Source organism: Theropithecus gelada, chromosome 3 (genome assembly GCF_003255815.1).
Source record: "Theropithecus gelada isolate Dixy chromosome 3, Tgel_1.0, whole genome shotgun sequence".
Lineage (NCBI taxonomy): Eukaryota > Metazoa > Chordata > Mammalia > Primates > Cercopithecidae > Theropithecus > Theropithecus gelada.
This window is the reverse complement of record NC_037670.1, coordinates 166,512,914-166,532,855: the sequence shown is the minus strand read 5'-3', so window position 1 is coordinate 166,532,855 and position 19,942 is coordinate 166,512,914. Positions and strand designations below refer to the sequence as shown.

Sequence of the window (19,942 nt, the reverse complement as noted above, 5' to 3'; positions counted from 1 at the left end):
ACCCTGAATCGTAGACCTTGAATCTAAAATAAAAGTTGAAAAAAAATTATAAACAGAGGATCCTTAAAAAGACAAAAAAAAAAAACAAAAAACAAAAAACAAAAACCTCTTACTTAAATCAACTTAAGGAATTTTTCTCTAAATCCTGCCTCCCCAAAGAAACAGCTGGAAATTCTCTTTCACAGCCTCTCTTTCACCCAAGGTAGAGGCAAGTGACTGGAGCTTTGTGAATGAGATATTCCCTTGAGTGACTTACATCCAGAAGAAGGTATAGATAAGGAGGTACCGTGTAAAACTCAGGATGTTGGAAAGATAGCTCGTTTCAGAGGCAGCAGGGACAAGAGACCTAGGGGCATCCTATGCTCAGTATTTGGGGTTGCAAGCTACCAGATATGTGCTCAGGGCAGTGGCAGTAGAAACCCCTACAGGGTAACCTGGGGTTTGTCCTTAGCCACATGGCCTACAAACCTGACTCTCTAGTCCTACTGGAGTTTCAATGAGTCACCAATATCTTTTTAAAAGTTTTCTTAAGCTAGCTAAAGTGGATTTTTTAATTGACATATAATTTCCAAGCCATAAGATTCACTCTTTTAAAGTATACAATTCAGTGTTTTTTTTTTTAAATATTACAAAATTCTGAAACTATCACCACTATCTAATTCCAGAATATTTTTGTCACACCCCCAAAAAATAATTAGTGGTCACTCTCCATTTCCATCTCCCCCTGTTTCTGCAGCCACTAACCTACTTTCTGTCCTTATGGATTTGCCTACTGTGAACATTTCATATAAATGCAGTCATACAATATGTGGCCATCTGTGTCTGGCTTCTTTTACTTGGCATAATATTTTCAAAGTTCATCGATGCCATTTCAGGTATCAGTATTTGTTCCTTTCCATGTCTGGATAGTATCCCCTGCATGGATAGACCACATTTGGTTTATCCACGTATCAGTTGATATACATCTAGGTTGTTGATACTTTTTGCCTGTTATGAACAATGCTGCTATGAGCTGGCATGTTTTTTTAAAATTCTGCCTGGAACATACCTAGGAGTGGAATCACAGGTCATGTGATAAGTCTTTAACTTTTTGAAGGACTACAAAACTGCTTTCTAATGTGGCAGCATCATTTTACATCCCCATTCCTGCCAGTAATATATGAGTAATACAGAGGGCTCTTTTGGTGGCACCTAAGAACTGTAAATAACAGTGTTCATAGTAGTGAATCCTTTGTGTTTGCTTCAAATGCTCAGTATATGGAAAAGCACACATATGCACGCGTGCACACACACACACACACACAGAGAGAGAGAGAGAGAGAGACTAGGTTTCTGCATTTATGAACTCCTGGAATGACATATTCAGCTTTTCATTTGCCCCAGTACAAGGTGGCCTTTGTTAGAGGGGAAACATACCAAGATCTCATTTCCAATTGGGAAGACATCCTGGCAAGATCAAGAAGGGAGATTTATTGTTACATAAGATCTTTCTATTCTTTGTGTGATATTTTACCTTTAACTCCCCACATGCCGTGCACATTTGTGACTTCTTTTATGTAATAGTGGTAACCAACAATCCCAGCTAATCTATAACCTGTTTCCTAAAGCGCAGAAAATAGCTACCTTCACCATCCCTTCTTGCTAACTAACTGGAAGATATTGGATCACCACACTGGTGTTGACCAACGAGAAAATAACAGAGCCACTTTGAAGGGTAGAGACAGGCACGTGACCCGACATCTTCCGGTTGTCTATCGGTAACAAGGCACAGTAAAGTTAGCTCTTGGTGAAACTCAAACAGTTGTCAAAGCAAGCTGCTAGTTGGAATCATCAGATCAGAAACTTGTAATATGAGTCACCCCTAAGTTCCAGAACACCATTCTCCAAGGCCAGGTGCAAAACTCTCAATGACTCTGCTGCTATGATAAGAACAAAGAAATATTGTTGGGATCTTGATGATATCTGCCACGGCCAACAAAACCTTATCTTTGTAGGTATATATGACATTTAATGTTATAACATTAATAAGAAAGGAATAGATGTCTTCCTATTTAAGTGAAAGAGTTTGAGAGTATTATTTTTTATTTTGGCACACCTATGAAGAAAGAAAGTAAAATTATGTGATCTGAAGAACAGAGCAGATGTGGAAAAGGAAGGCCCCCAGCATCTTCCTGAATAGCTGGCCAGGAGTTGTAAGCATAGGTCCATGTTGTAGGGGCTGCTCTGGGATGGCCACAAATGGATATGGTTCCATGAGAGGTGGTTCTCAGAGTGTGGTCTGAGGAACAACCTCTGGGGGTGTTATTGAGCAAAAGGGCTCACTCATCAATGTGCTAGAAGCCAATACTCTGACAAAGGGTTTTGAAGAAAAGGTTTTTATTGCAAGTCGACTCACAGGAGACAGGAGTCCAGCTCAAACCTGTCTTCCTGTGCTAGCTTTAAGGAAGTATTTTTCTCAGAAAAGGCTTAGGGGATGGATGCTGGGATTAGCAGGTGATTGGTGAAAGAAAGGGGAGATCTAGAAAGTCCTCAGGCATGCACAGTTATCTCTTGAGGCCTCATCATGGGTCCCATGTGCAAATCTGGGAGGGAGTTAGTATGAAACTGTGGTGGAAATTCAGGCTGTGACATCAGCAAGCTCTCTCTCAGTTAACTCTGGCAAGCCATATTGGTTCCAACCGATACCTCTTTTTCATACATTTCTGGCTGAAATTTAGCATTTTGTTAGGTTATGAATGTAGACAACAGAGCACAGTAGTTTTCACAGAGCATGAGTTTGTCAAAAATGGAATCACAGCTCTTTCCACATTACATTATGAGATTTTAGTGGATATCTCAAAATATTGTTGATGTTGATCATTACATTGAAATTATGGCATTGTTACTTCCACTGTTGGATCTTTCCATTTAATTTGATAATGAAAAAAACACATCTCATGGGTTACGATATCAATTTCTCTTTAATGTTTGGATAAGTATCTTGTAATGTAAGTTTTCTTTGAAATAGCATGCATTTTGCTTGATGCATTTAAAAACAATGTTGTGAGGAGGAATTCTGTAGGTTTCACTAGGCTGTCAGTGGGGTCCCTGACACTTCACATGCTCCAAAACCCCACTGGCCTCATTAGGGCCTTGGCCGTCAGATTTACGTAGTCAGAATGCCTCTCCTTAAGCACTTTGTGGCAGCCAGTGCCAAATTCCACCAATAGATCCTTGATGGTAACATTAAATATTTCTTAAATATCAAGTAAATAATGTTTTCATCATTGTGACCTTCCTGAGTTTGTTAGAGTTGACAAGTTTCCCACCTTTGACCAAAGGATTCCCATGGCCGGTTTTCCGTATTTCACCAGTTTTCTAGTTAGCTCAGGCCCTCATCCAAACGCCCCTTATTGTGATAATGACATGATTTAACAATATTGTTTGTCTCTAGCCTTACGCAGGCGCTGACACATGAGTGTGCAGGGAGAATGAATGACTTCCTGGTCGTAAGAAAAGAAGAAAACACGGGGAAGTAGACTCCCTCATTCCAAACACATTCATTTTCAACTCATTTTCAGGTAACATCAAAAGTTAATATTCCTGTTGAACATTAATATATAATTTCCTTATCTCAAATTTTAACCCTATAGAATTTTAAGCAAGAGTGTTGCAACCCGTGGGGGCGGAGCAAGATGGCCGAATAGGAACAGCTCCAGTCTCCAACTCCCAGCGCGAGCGACACAGAAGACCGGTGATTTCTGCATTTTCAACTGAGGTACTGGGTTCATCTCACTGGGGAGTGCCGGACGATCGGGGCTGGTCAGCTGCAGCCCGACCAGCGAGAGCTGAAGCAGGGCGAGGCATCGCCTCACCTGGGAAGCGCAAGGGGGAAGGGAATCCCTTTTCCTAGCCAGGGGAACTGAGACACACAACACCTGGAAAATTGGGTAACTCCCACCCCAATTGCGCTTTAAGCAAACAGGCACACCAGGAGATCATATCCCACACCTGGCCGGGAGGGTCCCACGCCCACGGAGCCTCCCTCATTGCTAGCACAGCAGTCTGTGATCTACCAGCAAGGCAGCAGCGAGGCTGGGGGAAGGGCGCCCGCCATTGCTGAGGCTTAAGTAGGTAAACAAAGCTGCTGGGAAGCTCGAACTGGGTGGAGCTCACAGCAGCTCAAGGAAACCTGCCTGTCTCTGTAGACTCCACCTCTGGGGACAGGGCACAGCTACACAACAACAACAACAACAACAACAACAAAAAAGCAGCAGAAACCTCTGCAGACGCAAAGGACTCTGTCTGACAGCTTTGAAGAGAGCAGTGGATCTCCCAACAGGAGGTTGAGATCTGAGAAGGGACAGACTGCCTGCTCAAGCGGGTCCCTGACCCCTGAGTAGCCTAACTGGGAGACATCCCCCACTAGGGGCAGTCTGACACCCCACACCTCACAGGGTGGAGTACACCCCTGAGAGGAAGCTTCCAAAGCAAGAATCAGACAGGTACACTCGCTGTTCAGAAATATTCTATCTTCTGCAGCCTCTGCTGCTGATACCCAGGCAAACAGGGTCTGGAGTGGACCTCAAGCAATCTCCAACAGACCTACAGCTGAGGGTCCTGACTGTTAGAAGGAAAACTATCAAACAGGAAGGACACCTACACCAAAACCCCATCAGTACATCACCATCATCAAAGACCAGAGGCAGATAAAACCACAAAGATGGGGAAAAAGCAGGGCAGAAAAGCTGGAAATTCAAAAAATAAGAGCACATCTCCCCCGGCAAAGGAGCGCAGCTCATCGCCAGCAACGGATCAAAGCTGGACGGAGAATGACTTTGATGAGATGAGAGAAGAAGGCTTCAGTCCATCAAATTTCTCAGAGCTAAAGGAGGAATTACGTACCCAGCGCAAAGAAACTAAAAATCTTGAAAAAAAAGTGGAAGAATTGACGGCTAGACTAATTAATGCAGAGAAGGTCATAAACGAAATGAAAGAGATGAAAACCATGACACGAGAAATACGTGACAAATGCACAAGCTTCAGTAACCGACTCGATCAACTGGAAGAAAGAGTATCAGCGATTGAGGATCAAATAAATGAAATGAAGCGAGAAGAGAAACCAAAAGAAAAAAGAAGAAAAAGAAATGAACAAAGCCTGCAAGAAGTATGGGATTATGTAAAAAGACCAAATCTACGTCTGATTGGGGTGCCTGAAAGTGAGGGGGAAAATGGAACCAAGTTGGAAAACACTCTTCAGGATATCATCCAGGAGAACTTCCCCAACCTAGTAGGGCAGGCCAACATTCAAATCCAGGAAATACAGAGAACGCCACAAAGATACTCCTCGAGAAGAGCAACTCCAAGACACATAATTGCCAGATTCACCAAAGTTGAAATGAAGGAAAAAATCTTAAGGGCAGCCAGAGAGAAAGGTCGGGTTACCCACAAAGGGAAGCCCATCAGACTCACAGCAGATCTCTCGGCAGAAACTCTACAAGCCAGAAGAGAGTGGGGGCCAATATTCAACATTCTTAAAGAAAAGAATTTTAAACCCAGAATTTCATATCCAGCCAAACTAAGTTTCATAAGTGAAGGAGAAATAAAATCCTTTACAGATAAGCAAATGCTTAGAGATTTTGTCACCACTAGGCCTGCCTTACAAGAGACCCTGAAGGAAGCACTCAACATGGAAAGGAACAACCGGTACCAGCCATTGCAAAAACATGCCAAAATGTAAAGACCATCGAGGCTAGGAAGAAACTGCATCAACTAACGAGCAAAATAACCAGTTAATATCATAATGGCAGGATCAAGTTCACACATAACAATCTTAACCTTAAATGTAAATGGACTAAATGCTCCAATGAAAAGACACAGACTGGCAAACTGGATAAAGAGTCAAGACCCATCAGTCTGCTGTATTCAGGAGACCCATCTCACACGCAGAGACATACATAGGCTCAAAATAAAGGGATGGAGGAAGATTTACCAAGCAAATGGAGAACAAAAAAAAGCAGGGGTTGCAATCCTAGTCTCTGATAAAACAGACTTTAAACCATCAAAGATCAAAAGAGACAAAGAAGGCCATTACATAATGGTAAAGGGATCAATTCAACAGGAAGAGCTAACTATCCTAAATATATATGCACCCAATACAGGAGCACCCAGATTCATAAAGCAAGTCCTTAGAGACTTACAAAGAGACTTAGACTCCCATACAATAATAATGGGAGACTTCAACACTCCACTGTCAACATTAGACAGATCAACAAGACAGAAAGTTAACAAGGATATCCAGGAATTGAACTCATCTCTGCAGCAAGCAGACCTAATAGACATCTATAGAACTCTCCACCCCAAATCAACAGAATATACATTCTTCTCAGCACCACATCGTACTTACTCCAAAATTGACCATATAATTGGAAGTAAAGCACTCCTCAGCAAATGTACAAGAACAGAAATTATAACAAACTGTCTCTCAGACCACAGTGCAATCAAACTAGAACTCAGGACTAAGAAACTCAATCAAAACCGCTCCACTACATGGAAACTGAACAACCTGCTCCTGAATGACTACTGGGTACATAACGAAATGAAGGCAGAAATAAAGATGTTCTTTGAAACCAATGAGAACAAAGATACAACATACCAGAATCTCTGGGACACATTTAAAGCAGTGTGTAGAGGGAAATTTATAGCACTAAATGCCCACAAGAGAAAGCAGGAAAGATCTAAAATTGACACTCTAACATCGCAATTAAAAGAACTAGAGAAGCAAGAGCAAACACATTCGAAAGCTAGCAGAAGGCAAGAAATAACTAAGATCAGAGCAGAACTGAAGGAGATAGAGACACAAAAAACCCTCCAAAAAATCAATGAATCCAGGAGTTGGTTTTTTGAAAAGATCAACAAAATTGACAGACCACTAGCAAGACTAATAAAGAAGAAAAGAGAGAAGAATCAAATCGACGCAATTAAAAATGATAAAGGGGATATCACCACCGACCCCACAGAAATACAAACTACCATCAGAGAATACTATAAACACCTCTACGCAAATAAACTGGAAAACCTAGAAGAAATGGATAATTTCCTGGACACTTACACTCTTCCAAGACTAAACCAGGAAGAAGTTGAATCCCTGAATAGACCAATAGTAGGCTCTGAAATTGAGGCAATAATTAATAGCCTACCAACCAAAAAAAGTCCAGGACCAGATGGATTCACAGCTGAATTCTACCAGAGGTATAAGGAGGAGTTGGTACCATTCCTTCTGAAACTATTCCAATCAATAGAAAAAGAGGGAATCCTCCCTAACTCATTTTATGAGGCCAACATCATCCTGATACCAAAGCCTGGCAGAGACACAACAAAAAAAGAGAATTTTAGACCAATATCCCTGATGAACATCGATGCAAAAATCCTCAATAAAATACTGGCAAACCGGATTCAACAACACATCAAAAAGCTTATCCACCATGATCAAGTGGGCTTCATCCCTGGGATGCAAGGCTGGTTCAACATTCGCAAATCAATAAACATAATCCAGCATATAAACAGAACCAAAGACAAGAACCACATGATTATGTCAATAGATGCAGAAAAGGCTTTTGACAAAATTCAACAGCCCTTCATGCTAAAAACGCTCAATAAATTCGGTATTGATGGAACGTACCTCAAAATAATAAGAGCTATTTATGACAAACCCACAGCCAATATCATACTGAATGGGCAAAAACTGAAAAAATTCCCTTTGAAAACTGGCACAAGACAGGGATGCCCTCTCTCACCACTCCTATTCAACATAGTGTTGGAAGTTCTGGCTAGGGCAATTAGGCAAGAGAAAGAAATCAGGGGTATTCAGTTAGGAAAAGAAGAAGTCAAATTGTCCCTGTTTGCAGATGACATGATTGTATATTTAGAAAACCCCATTGTCTCAGCCCAAAATCTCCTTAAGCTGATAAGCAACTTCAGCAAAGTCTCAGGATACAAAATTAATGTGCAAAAATCACAAGCATTCTTATACACCAATAACAGACAAACACAGAGCCAAATCATGAATGAACTTCCATTCACAATTGCTTCAAAGAGAATAAAATACCTAGGAATCCAACTTACAAGGGATGTAAAGGACCTCTTCAAGGAGAACTACAAACCACTGCTCAGTGAAATAAAAGAGGACACAAACAAATGGAAGAACATACCATGCTCATGGATAGGAAGAATCAATATCGTGAAAATGGCCACACTGCCCAAGGTAATTTATAGATTCAATGCCATCCCCATCAAGCTACCAATGAGTTTCTTCACAGAATTGGAAAAAACTGCTTTAAAGTTCATATGGAACCAAAAAAGAGCCCGCATCTCCAAGACAATCCTAAGTCAAAAGAACAAAGCTGGAGGCATCACGCTACCTGACTTCAAACTATACTACAAGGCTACAGTCACCAAAACAGCATGGTACTGGTACCAAAACAGAGATATAGACCAATGGAACAGAACAGAGTCCTCAGAAATAATACCACACATCTACAGCCATCTGATCTTTGACAAACCTGAGAGAAACAAGAAATGGGGAAAGGATTCCCTATTTAATAAATGGTGCTGGGAAAATTGGCTAGCCATAAGTAGAAAGCTGAAACTGGATCCTTTCCTTACTCCTTATACGAAAATTAATTCAAGATGGATTAGAGACTTAAATGTTAGACCTAATACCATAAAAATCCTAGAGGAAAACCTAGGTAGTACCATTCAGGACATAGGCATGGGCAAAGACTTCATGTCTAAAACACCAAAAGCAACGGCAGCAAAAGCTAAAATTGACAAATGGGATCTAATTAAACTAAAGAGCTTCTGCACAGCAAAAGAAACTACCATCAGAGTGAACAGGCAACCTACAGAATGGGAGAAAATTTTTGCAATCTACTCATCTGACAAAGGGCTAATATCCAGAACCTACAAAGAACTCAAACAAATTTACAAGAAAAAAACAAACAACCCCATCAAAAAGTGGGCAAAGGATATGAACAGACATTTCTCAAAAGAAGACATTCATACAGCCAACAGACATATGAAAAAATGCTCATCATCACTGGCCATCAGAGAAATGCAAATCAAAACCACAATGAGATACCATCTCACACCAGTTAGAATGGCGATCATTAAAAAGTCAGGAAACAACAGGTGCTGGAGAGGATGTGGAGAAATAGGAACACTTTTACACTGTTGGTGGGATTGTAAACTAGTTCAACCATTATGGAAAACAGTATGGCGATTCCTCAAGGATCTAGAACTAGATGTACCATATGACCCAGCCATCCCATTACTGGGTATATACCCAAAGGATTATAAATTATGCTGCTATAAAGACACATGCACACGTATGTTTATTGCAGCACTATTCACAATAGCAAAGACTTGGAATCAACCCAAATGTCCATCAGTGACAGACTGGATTAAGAAAATGTGGCACATATACACCATGGAATACTATGCAGCCATAAAAAAGGATGAGTTTGCGTCCTTTGTAGGGACATGGATGCAGCTGGAAACCATCATTCTTAGCAAACTGTCACAAGAACAGAAAACCAAACACCGCATGTTCTCACTCATAGGTGGGAACTGAACAATGAGATCACTTGGACTCAGGAAGGGGAACATCACACACCGGGGCCTATCATGGGGAGGGGGGAGGGGGGAGGGATTGCATTGGGAGTTATACCTGATGTAAATGACGAGTTGATGGGTGCAGCAGACCAACATGGCACAAGTATACATATGTAACAAACCTGCACGTTATGCACATGTACCCTACAACTTAAAGTATAATAATAATAAATAAATTAAAAAGAAAAAAAAAAAAAGAGTTTTGCAACCCCTATTTTTATCGGAGTTGGTATTTTCCTAAATTTAGCAATTGCTATGATGATTAAAATAGTAATCAATAGACCCTTCCACAAACCTACATCTTATAAAAGACTCCTTGCAGAAATGTAAGAAAAAGACAATTATAAAGGTTATCATCCTATTGGTGGATTTGGCTGCAGGTTCTGTGATGCCAAAGAGAACCAGAAAGACAAACTCATAAGAGTTTGCTAAACAACAACCTTAACCCCAAACAGAGATTACTCATGTTCAAAATAGCACAAAATTCAAAATTACTTGCAAATTCACTTGTTTTATTTTTATCCGGCATATAAATTGCATATTTTTATGTGAAATGTGGTTATATACATTAGAAATAAGATTTACACACTTCAAAGCACACCACTGCAAAAATAAATTATTTTTAACCTCCAAACTCTCTTTTCAGCTTTGCCTGCTCAGATCTCAGTCTCACCACTAGCCCTTTATGCTAAAGATTTCTGAAGACCCTCTTCTCTCAGGTGAGTTGACTCTTCCTTTTTCCTCCCCATAAGGCTGTTGATAATTTTACATTATGTTCTTACTATGATCACTTTTACTATCATCTTCTGTTTCCTCTGATCTTTCCTTGTGTTTGCCTTTTCTTTGCTTATCATGCTCCCCCCACCTATAACCAATTAGGTGTATTATTCCCCCTGCTGCCTATAATCAACTAGCAGATGTTCTTTCTGGATACTTTCTTGAGATGCTGATTAGCTTCAAGACCTGGAACTGTCACGGAAAGCTTTTTCTTGTGTGTTTAACAAGAGAATGGGGTCCATTCCATGATTACACACATGGACATACACACACTTCATCATGGACCCGGTTCATCTTCAGTCAATGTCATATGATGAACAATCACTACCATACTAACCACATAGAGACATTCAGGTAATGCATAGATTTTCCACACCTCCCTAACTGCCCATCCCACAGGGCTAAGATTTAACCTTTAGGGTTCACACACAAAACATGTAACAAAATTAACAAAAATATTTCACCAACAGTAGGTATGAACCAATTAGCAACACACAATAATTTTTATGAGCATGAAGTATAAGCAGTTTCAAAGTCGTTCACAGTTAGAATCTTGCTCTAAAAATTCACGGAGTGCTTCTCCATGTCAATGAAGTAAAATTATGTACACTGATGTTTCTGTCAGTCACATTGATGCTTAATACCTGTTAGGAACCAAAGGAAAAGAATTGGGCATCTGGTATTGAAATTTACTGCATGCAAATAAATTAGTGTAAGTATACAGTCCAAATAACCCCCTAATACTTCTATATTGTATTGTCTAGTTAAAAGATTGCCCTCAAAGTTTCAGATGAGAAAAGTGTTTTCTAATTTTTTAGAGTACAAAGAATATTCAATGGCAGAGATGGGCCTTTAACTAATTCAAGATTTATTTAAATTATGTTTTAATATTTTATGTTTACCATTCAAAATATTAAATGGTAGAGACGGGCCGGGTGCGGTGGCTCACACCAGTAATCCCAGCACTCTGGGAGGCCCAGGCATTTGGATCATTTGAGGTCAGGAGTTTGAGACCAGCTTGGCCAACATGGTGAAACCCCGGCTCTACTAAAAATACAAAAGTTAGCCAGGCGTGGTGGTGGGTGCTTGTAATGAGGCAGGAGAATCACTTGAACCTGGGAGGTGGAGACGGCAGTGAGCTAAGATTGCACCACTGTACTTCAGCCTGGGCAATAGAGTGAGACTCAGTGTAAAAACAAAAACAAAAAAAAAGAAAAAAAAAAAAGTTCAATATGCAACCAGTGAAGAGAAACAACTGCACAAACTGGAGAGAACGCCCTCTTTTCCATTCTACGGAGGTGCTGATTTTTCCTGGCACCACCCTTCTGTTTCCTTCTTCTCCTATTCCTCTATCCACCCCAGTGTTTGCCCAGCAAGAGTCCACTGTTCCTGCTTCTTCCTAGGCAGATGCTGCCAAGAAGGTTTCACTGCGTGTGCCCTCATCAGCTTGCATGTCTGTCCATGAGCTGGTCAGCAGCAGGATTGGGCAAAGTCCTTTAAGGCATAGTTGGGGAAGTTGTTGACAAGAAAACCACAAGTATGAGGAAATCAATGTAAAGAATGCAAAACTGAAAGAAAACTTTTGTTTCAGGTTTAATCATCAGGAAGGATTATGAAAGAAAAAAGGTTCAGGAAAAAAATAATAAGTAAACACACAAGGAAGAAAGTTTCATTTACCATCGGGATGATAAGTGTCAGGACCACTACACTGCATTAATCCCAAGGTAGAGATTTTTCGTGCGACCAGAGTGTGTCTTGTAATCGATAACCATAGAATACTGTGAGCCAGGCAGCACTCATGGCATAATCATTATTGTCTGTGCCCGTGTAAGCTTCATTGCTATTACTGTGTTATGAATGGATGGGCTGAACACATTTAAGGATTATTATAGGAAGGAATAGTTAGTAAGATCAAGAAAGCACTAGGATAAAAATGTACATAAAGTGTGTCAGTGGCTCAGGAAAACACTTCATAGACACTAGTGGAAGGATTTTTATAAAGTGCTGAATCACCAACGCCTTTTGCAGTATAGAGGAAATATCTTACTAACACAGATTTTTCTTCAAAATAATAATAAATACAATAAACCATTTAAATAATAAAATAAAACAGTTTAACACAAATTTAAATAGTACAATTTAAATATGATACAAATTGGTTAAGCTATTTCTGGTGCTTCTTCACATTTAGGGTCTACCTCTTCTAAATTACTTTGAGGCAGAATCAGCAACGTGTCTCCACTCAACACTTTCCTCCATATTATCATCTACAATATTGAAACATATAGCTAAAAATTTATGTCTAAAGAAGTTTCAACAACTTTCTATAAGTTTATTATAAAAATTTGAGGCTGGGCACGGTGGCTCACACCTGTAATCACAGCACTTTGGGAGGCCGAGGCAGGCGGATCACAAGGTCAGGAGATCGAGACCATCCCGGCTAACATGGTGAAAACCTGTTTCTACTAAAAATTCAAAAAATTAGCCAGGTGTGGTAGCGGGCGCCTGTAGTCCCAGCTACTTGGGAGGCTGAGGCAAGAGAATGGTGTGAACCTGGGAGGCAGAGCTTGCAGTGAGCTGAGATCATGCCACTGCAATCCAGCCTGGGCAACAGAGCGAGACTCCGTCTTAAAAAAAAAAAAAATGAGTGATAAGGAAGCATTCTATCATAGTTTTGTCATCCTTTTTTCTTTCTTTGTGGCACATGAAATAATGAAGCATATTTGATATATTTGGTATCATATTTGATAAAATATGATAGTTCAACCTATTTGGAAAGTTGATCTCTGAGGCAGAGGTGAGAGAGTCAAGACACAGTTTTACATAGGTTTGCAGACAAGGAGACAAATATGGAAAGTAAGAATCCAGGCCATGCATTCCAAATGATGATAAACCATGATTTTTCATTCATCTCCATGTGGTCCATTCCTAACACACTGAAAACTCAGGGATTCCCGGAGGGCCTGGTAGGAGAGGGAATCATTTGGAAGGGAAGCAGTCAGGCACTGCACTAGGCATATTAAGGGTGGAAAATACCATTCGCACTTTTCGCCAGTCACAAACCTGTGTCGTGGGGTCATTGTCGAAGGAGGGTGTTATGGCCATGCCGCTCACAGATATGCTGACACTGGTAATGGGGACACTGCCCACTCCCCAGATTTCAATGTAGCCCAGTTTCAAAGGATTTGTATCAGTGATGTAATTGTTGAAAATTATATGGCTTTGCATTGTATTCTGTCGAATTGGAGATTAAAAAAAAAGATAATAGCAGAATTAGTTCAAATTTTTCCTAACCTCTTTTTAGGCACAAATGTAGATCATAAAGTAAGACAACTTCAGAGTCACCATCTTGTGTCTTTGGATCACAGAAACCATGATTTCATCACTCTGTCTCCTATTGCCAAGTCCCATCCACTTTGCATTGACAAGTAGCTGCAGGGTCTTTTGCACTGCCCTGAACTCTATAGGAGACAAAAGTCTCAACTGTCAAGATACTTATATTCTACAGGTGGAGGAATCACAAAATGTGCCGACCATTCCAAGGTAACTTAGGAACAAGGGCTAGATAACAGAAACAGCCCATCCATCTGTAACATGGTAAACTGGAATAATGATCATTACTGATGAGAGGAGGATAGGTTTAATTGCAGAAAGCCTCCTGGGAGCATAGTAAATTTCCACCAGAAGTCTAGAGAAGTAGAAGAATGTGAATTAGCAAGATGAGCAATGAAGAATTTCTAGGTGGTATTTTATGCCCTTATGATATTCAGCATCCTCCTAAGCCAGTGGAATCTTATTCTCACTTCATATCAGTCACACTCACCTGGCTGGCAGAAAAGTTGGCCAAGTAATAGAGTCCTTTCCCATAGGTATCTGCAAACAGACAACAAGATAAACATGGCCTGGGCCTGTGCTGTAGAACTCTATGCTATAGAATATGTAAACACTCTTCTAATTTTCTACTTGTCTTGGAGAAGTAGACTTCCAAGTTACTTGTTGAGAGAGTAAGGCTTATCTTCATTTTTATTTTCTGTCTTTTGAGTGTTCTATTTTAAAATGTAAGTCCTCTTTATGGAGACTAATCAAACCCTGCACCCATACTCAGTTTGCACAAAATGTTTGAAATGAATGTGTATAGATGCATCTGTGTGACAGAGTCACTTCATATAACACAGTTTCCTGACACCATTTTTAAGTCACTTCTCTTCCTTGTGGTCTACTATTCCCAGCATCTTCCTAATCAGCGCAGAATTTCCAGGTTTCTTTTGCTGTGTGTACACATGTCTGCACACACGTTTATATGCACATACATACATAAACACCGACACTGGTGTCTTGGTGGGTTTATCTTGAGGTATTAGGCAAACTTAAAAATGTGATCTCCAGAGAACAAAGATGATCAAAGAAAAGGCTTCTTTGTCCTTTATCCTAAATGTGTGCCACAGGCCCAGGAAGAATATGGAGTTCAGCACAGCCAGTGAAGGGGAACTAGTCAACAGCTTGGTTTCAAGTATTCCCATCCTACACCCTGCCCTCGTGGCTGTCACACTCTTCCCTGTGTGCTGGCCCCTTTCTTTTTCTTTCTTTTTTTTTTTTTTTTTCCTGAGATGGAGCCTCACTCTTGTTGCCCAGGCTGGAGTGCAATGGTGCCATCTCGGCTCACTGCAACCTCTACCTCCCAGGTACAAGCAATTCTCCTACCTCAGCCTCCCTAGTAGCCGGGATTACAGGCATGTGCCACCACACCCGGCTAATTTTTTCGTATTTTTAGTAGAAACGGGGTTTCTCCATGTTGGTGAGGCTGGTCTCGAACTCCCGAACTCAGGTGATCTGGCCGCCTCAGCCTCCCAAAGTGCTGGGATTACAGGTATGAGCCACTGAGCCTGGTCGTGCTGGCCCCTTTCTAAATGACTCACCACTCAGTCAGTTGCCACTGGCTATCCCTTACAACTGTGCTAAGAGAGTAGTCACTAGTAAAATGTAACTGTTTAAACTTAAGCTTGTTAAGATTGAACAAAATTAAAAATTCAATTCTTCAGATGCACTTGTCACACATTTCAAGTGCTCGATAGCCACATATGCCTAGTAGATACAATATTGAACAGCAGAAGATATAGAACATTGTCATCACTGCAGAAAGTTCTGTTGGACAGCACTTGTCTAGAAATAGCTAATAATTTCTTGAGCAATCCTCCTGAGAGTTTACCAATTCCTATAAACTCCTAATAGAAAATATCCCATAAAAAATACAATTGATAGAAGTATTACCCCTCTTACTGGGACAGTAAACCATGTAATTAGGCAATGTGTCCTTGACCATAACCTCTGAAATTTTATCTCAGCTGGCTACAGGTAAACTTTCCCCATGACTCCCATATCGCTACCTTCTACAGTAGATTACAACAGTTGCATAATGGGAGGTGATTCAGAACTGAGCTTCATTTACATGAGGAATAAAGATCATGTCCAATGTGGATTATACACTTGAATTAACAAGTGATTATATTTTAAAATGCAAAACTGTTTTAACAGGGAAAAGGTGAAAGCAGGCCTGTAAGATAATCCAGGAATGTAGTCAGTGCCATCAGCATGAATCCCAGGTGACCCCTACTCACCAATGCTTTGCCCATCATCCCAGAAGAGCCAGCCCTCAGCAGTTCCCTCATCATCCAAGGCAATTTTGAAGCCCATGAACTTCTGGCGGCTGCAGTGAGGTAGGAGAGAAGCATAAGCTAAAAGCAAAGCCACAGCCACACACCAAGAGTTTATATACAAACATAAAGCAGCAAAGGGAAGTGCTTTGGGGGATAAAGACTGCATACTAGAATTCAAGAGACTTGTGACTTAGTTCTAATTCTGTCTCCATCTGGCTATATGACTTCATATCATGAACACATGAATTAGTGAATGAATCAAGAGGATTCTCCTTTAAGGCTCTTAAAGTAACGACAACCAAACCAACTGGGTTCTTTCTTTACCTTTTGAGAGGAAAATCCTGATGCTGAAATCTTTCTGTTTTCGTGACCTAATATCCAAAACATGTAGAGGGAGTTCTACTTTCAAATGTCTTAAGTCCTTCATTTTTCTTTAAATCTTTGGAATCAAATGAATAGGGAGTCTAAGAATTTTAGTATTGATACCAGAGAGATGTGAATTTTAGTCCACGTTCATGTACTTACTAGCTGTGTGACTCTGAGCAAATCACTTAGCCTTTTTGCTCATCTATGAAATAAATGGTGGTAACACTACTAACCTCACAGAATTTATGTTTTCCTTTTGCTAAGAAAAAATACATAATTTCCACATGGAAATGCCCATATTCATATAGCTCTAGTTACAGGGCAAGTATTCACTGGATGTTACTTATGGTTAATTTATACATAGACTTTGATCTAGAATTTTAACATCTTGTAGAGGAATAAACAATTTTTCAGCAATAGTTTTCTTAGGAAAGCTTCAATTAGATCCAATAGTATACTAAAACTATTATGAATCATGGCTGCTCCTATTTTGACTTCCATTTCAATCGTGAGATTGAAAGATGACACTCTTAGACCTATCATCTCACTCCCTTAGACATAAAAGAGCTGTTAATAATTAGTCGAAGAGGGTAGAGTCTGAAAAAGGTTAAAGTACAAACAAGCACAAAGAAAAACAAGTGTTGAGTAAAATTGCATGCGGGCTTGAGAGTGATGCTTACGTTTTGGTGGACTTCATTACACATTGTTGAGCTAACTGACATGTAAAGGAAAACCTGAGTCCTGTCATTCACCTTAAGTGGGTGTTCAGTGCAGGCTCTTGCCAGGGCAGGATGTAGCCCCCACGGACATGAAGATTAATGTGGTCAAGAGGGGCTGGCAAGGTCTTCCACTCTCCTCTTGCATTAATATCCACACCCTGTGGGCAGAAGAAGGTAAGAGATGAAGAAGGAGAAAACAGGCCCCTCCCTGAACAATGNATGTCATTGAAGGTGAAGCCAAGGAGCTGAGAGTCCCAACTGAAACACAAAAAGGCAGATTTGAAACAGAAAATGGGTTTTTCTCTCTGCTTCCAGCAGCTGACTTTTCAAGGACAACAAATGCATGATTTTTATCCAGAACCTGTTCATCTCCAAAACAAAACAGATACTCAGTTTGATTAAAATATCATAGAAATCCTCACTAAAAGCCCAGGAGTTATTCTTCATTCATCTGTTTCCCACTGTCACTGCCTCCTTTCAGTGGTCCTCCACAATAAAAAGCCAAGCACGCCTCACCATTACAGCTGGGTACACGCCACACCAGCACCACCTTCCACCCTTGCACCCCTCAGTGCATTTTCTACATAGCACTCAAAGTGATGTTTACTTATTATTGGTTGTCATGAGAAGACAACCCTCAGCTGTCTACAAGGAGCAGCACCTCCTCTAGACAAGGCACCCCATAAACATTTGTTGGATGAATCCTCAGGCACACTCGACTGCCTCAGTAATTATTTCCAGAATGCTAAAGATTTCCCATGAGAACAGGTCTGAAGGAAACAACTCATCCATGGATCTGGAAGTGGACAATGTCATGTTTGAAACCAGGATACATTCAAGGACAATGGACCTGGCAGCGAAGGCACAAGTAGACATCAACTCTGAGTCACACTAGAAGCCACTCACATTATAGTGCCTGTACTCCTGCGGCGAATTTCAATCCCAAATGGATTCTTCTTAATGAGGACATCATAGAGTTGACCCTCAGGGGTGCCGGATGGCACCGTGGGTACGTTCAGAGGAACTGGAACTTCATATCGATTGTTGTTGGGATCATAAATCTAGGCCAGAGGAAATCGATTTTAGGCAAGAATAGTACTCTTGAAACCTATACCCTTAGCAGAACCTTTTTTATTTTTGGACAAAAAGTTCAGATGCTATGTTTCTGTCTTCTTTAAGTTTATGATATCTGAGATTTAATTAATATATCAAGTAACAATGTCAGATTAAACATTTTTCTGCCATTTCTCCTTATTAAGGCCTCTATTACATTAATATACTTTATGGGACATTGGTGCTAAAATGGAAAATTATTCTCGAATCAGTGTGGTATTTATGAATATGTTACTGGTTATTTTCTGGGGTATATGAGTATATAAAAATACCTGAAAATTTTTCTGAATTGAAAAAAAAAAAAAAACCTGTCTACCCAAAATGAAATCTAGTTGATTAAAATAATCAGAACGTCCTTGCTGAAGGTGGTATCTAAACCGACTCATGAGTACCTACTACATCACTGCCTGACACTGCACAAGACAGTAGCGATGTGAGCTGAATAAGGAAGTGCTACGGCTTTACAAAATTCACAAGCAGATGAGAAGTAAAATAGAGCAGCTCACAACACCTGGGTGATGTGTGCTAAGGGAGAGCTATGTAGAAGTGCTGTGAGATTCTAGGGAAGGAAATGCCTAACATTGTTTCTGGGAGACTGAGATGGTGTCATGGGAGAAATACAGGATGAGTCTTAAAAGCTTGGTAGTCATTAACCAAACAAAGAAAGGAGATCAAGTCATACTGGTGAAGAATAACAACCACAGAGAAATGTGGGCCAGAAACAGGCAAATATTTTGGAAACAGCTACTCTGTGTTCAAGAGGTAAAGTAGGCAATGGTTAAGGCTAGAACCCCAAGGAAGTTCATTCATTTAAAACCCACTAGGTGCCTACAACATGCTAGTGCTATGATGAGGATACAGACATACAAGAGCATCTTCCCTGCATTAGAGGATGTACAAGAACTCAGAATTCGGGTTGATGACAGATTGTAAAGAATCTTTCAGGCAATGCAACAATGTCTTGATCACTTTCACTTACTGTGTCAATAACATCACACTGCTAACTATCTGCCAGGCTCTGTATTCGATTTCAGAAGCACAAAGAAGAAAGGGCACATTCCTGTCCTTCAGAAGCTTAGTTTAATAGAGAAATAGACATAACAGCTGGCCCATTCCTAGTCCTTAAATGTAACTAAATCTTGGAAAGGAATGAAATTACTGCATACTGATGGCTATATACAGAAATCTCAAATTCAGTATCCCAAAATGAACATATCATCTGATATTTATCAAGCACAAACCTTTTCAGTATTCCTATTCCAGTTAATGTCAGCACCATCCATGTTAAGAGGTAAGATACCAACACGGTCATCATTCTTGATTTTCCCTCTCCATTGTCACCTGCTTGCAATCAACTACCAGATCCTGTAACCCAACTTTCTCAACCTCAGACAGATCCACTCTTCTCCACCTGCATTCCAGTGTCTAGTCCAAACCTAATCCCTCAACTGACCTGCCTAACTGGTAGCCTCCTGACTTGTCTGTCTGCATACACTCTTGCTCTCCCAACCATTTTTCTAACAGCAGCCACAGTAATCTTTTCCAAATGAAAATCAGGGCAGGTCTCATTGTTCCCTCAATGATTTCTCACTGCTCTCTGGATAATGATATAGTCTATGGTAGCATGATTAACTTATTTTAGGGTTCTGTGACCCAGACCAA

General features: G+C 40.4%; 1 protein-coding gene across 1 annotated transcript in view; it reads right to left on the bottom strand.

Annotated features, from left to right (window-relative positions):
• Positions 1–10,146: 10,146 nt before the first annotated feature.
• Positions 10,147–19,942, bottom strand: part of MGAM (maltase-glucoamylase) — a 56,748-nt gene continuing 46,952 nt past the window's right edge. Inside the window, exons 27-32 of the mRNA XM_025381090.1 lie at positions 18,074–18,228; positions 17,201–17,425; positions 16,044–16,132; positions 14,252–14,301; positions 13,492–13,662; positions 10,147–11,072 (exon numbers count right to left, since the gene is read on the bottom strand). Coding sequence (XP_025236875.1) covers positions 10,995–11,072; positions 13,492–13,662; positions 14,252–14,301; positions 16,044–16,132; positions 17,201–17,425; positions 18,074–18,228 — 768 coding nt within the window. The 3' untranslated portion in view covers positions 10,147–10,994. The remainder of the gene's footprint in view (positions 11,073–13,491; positions 13,663–14,251; positions 14,302–16,043; positions 16,133–17,200; positions 17,426–18,073; positions 18,229–19,942) is intronic.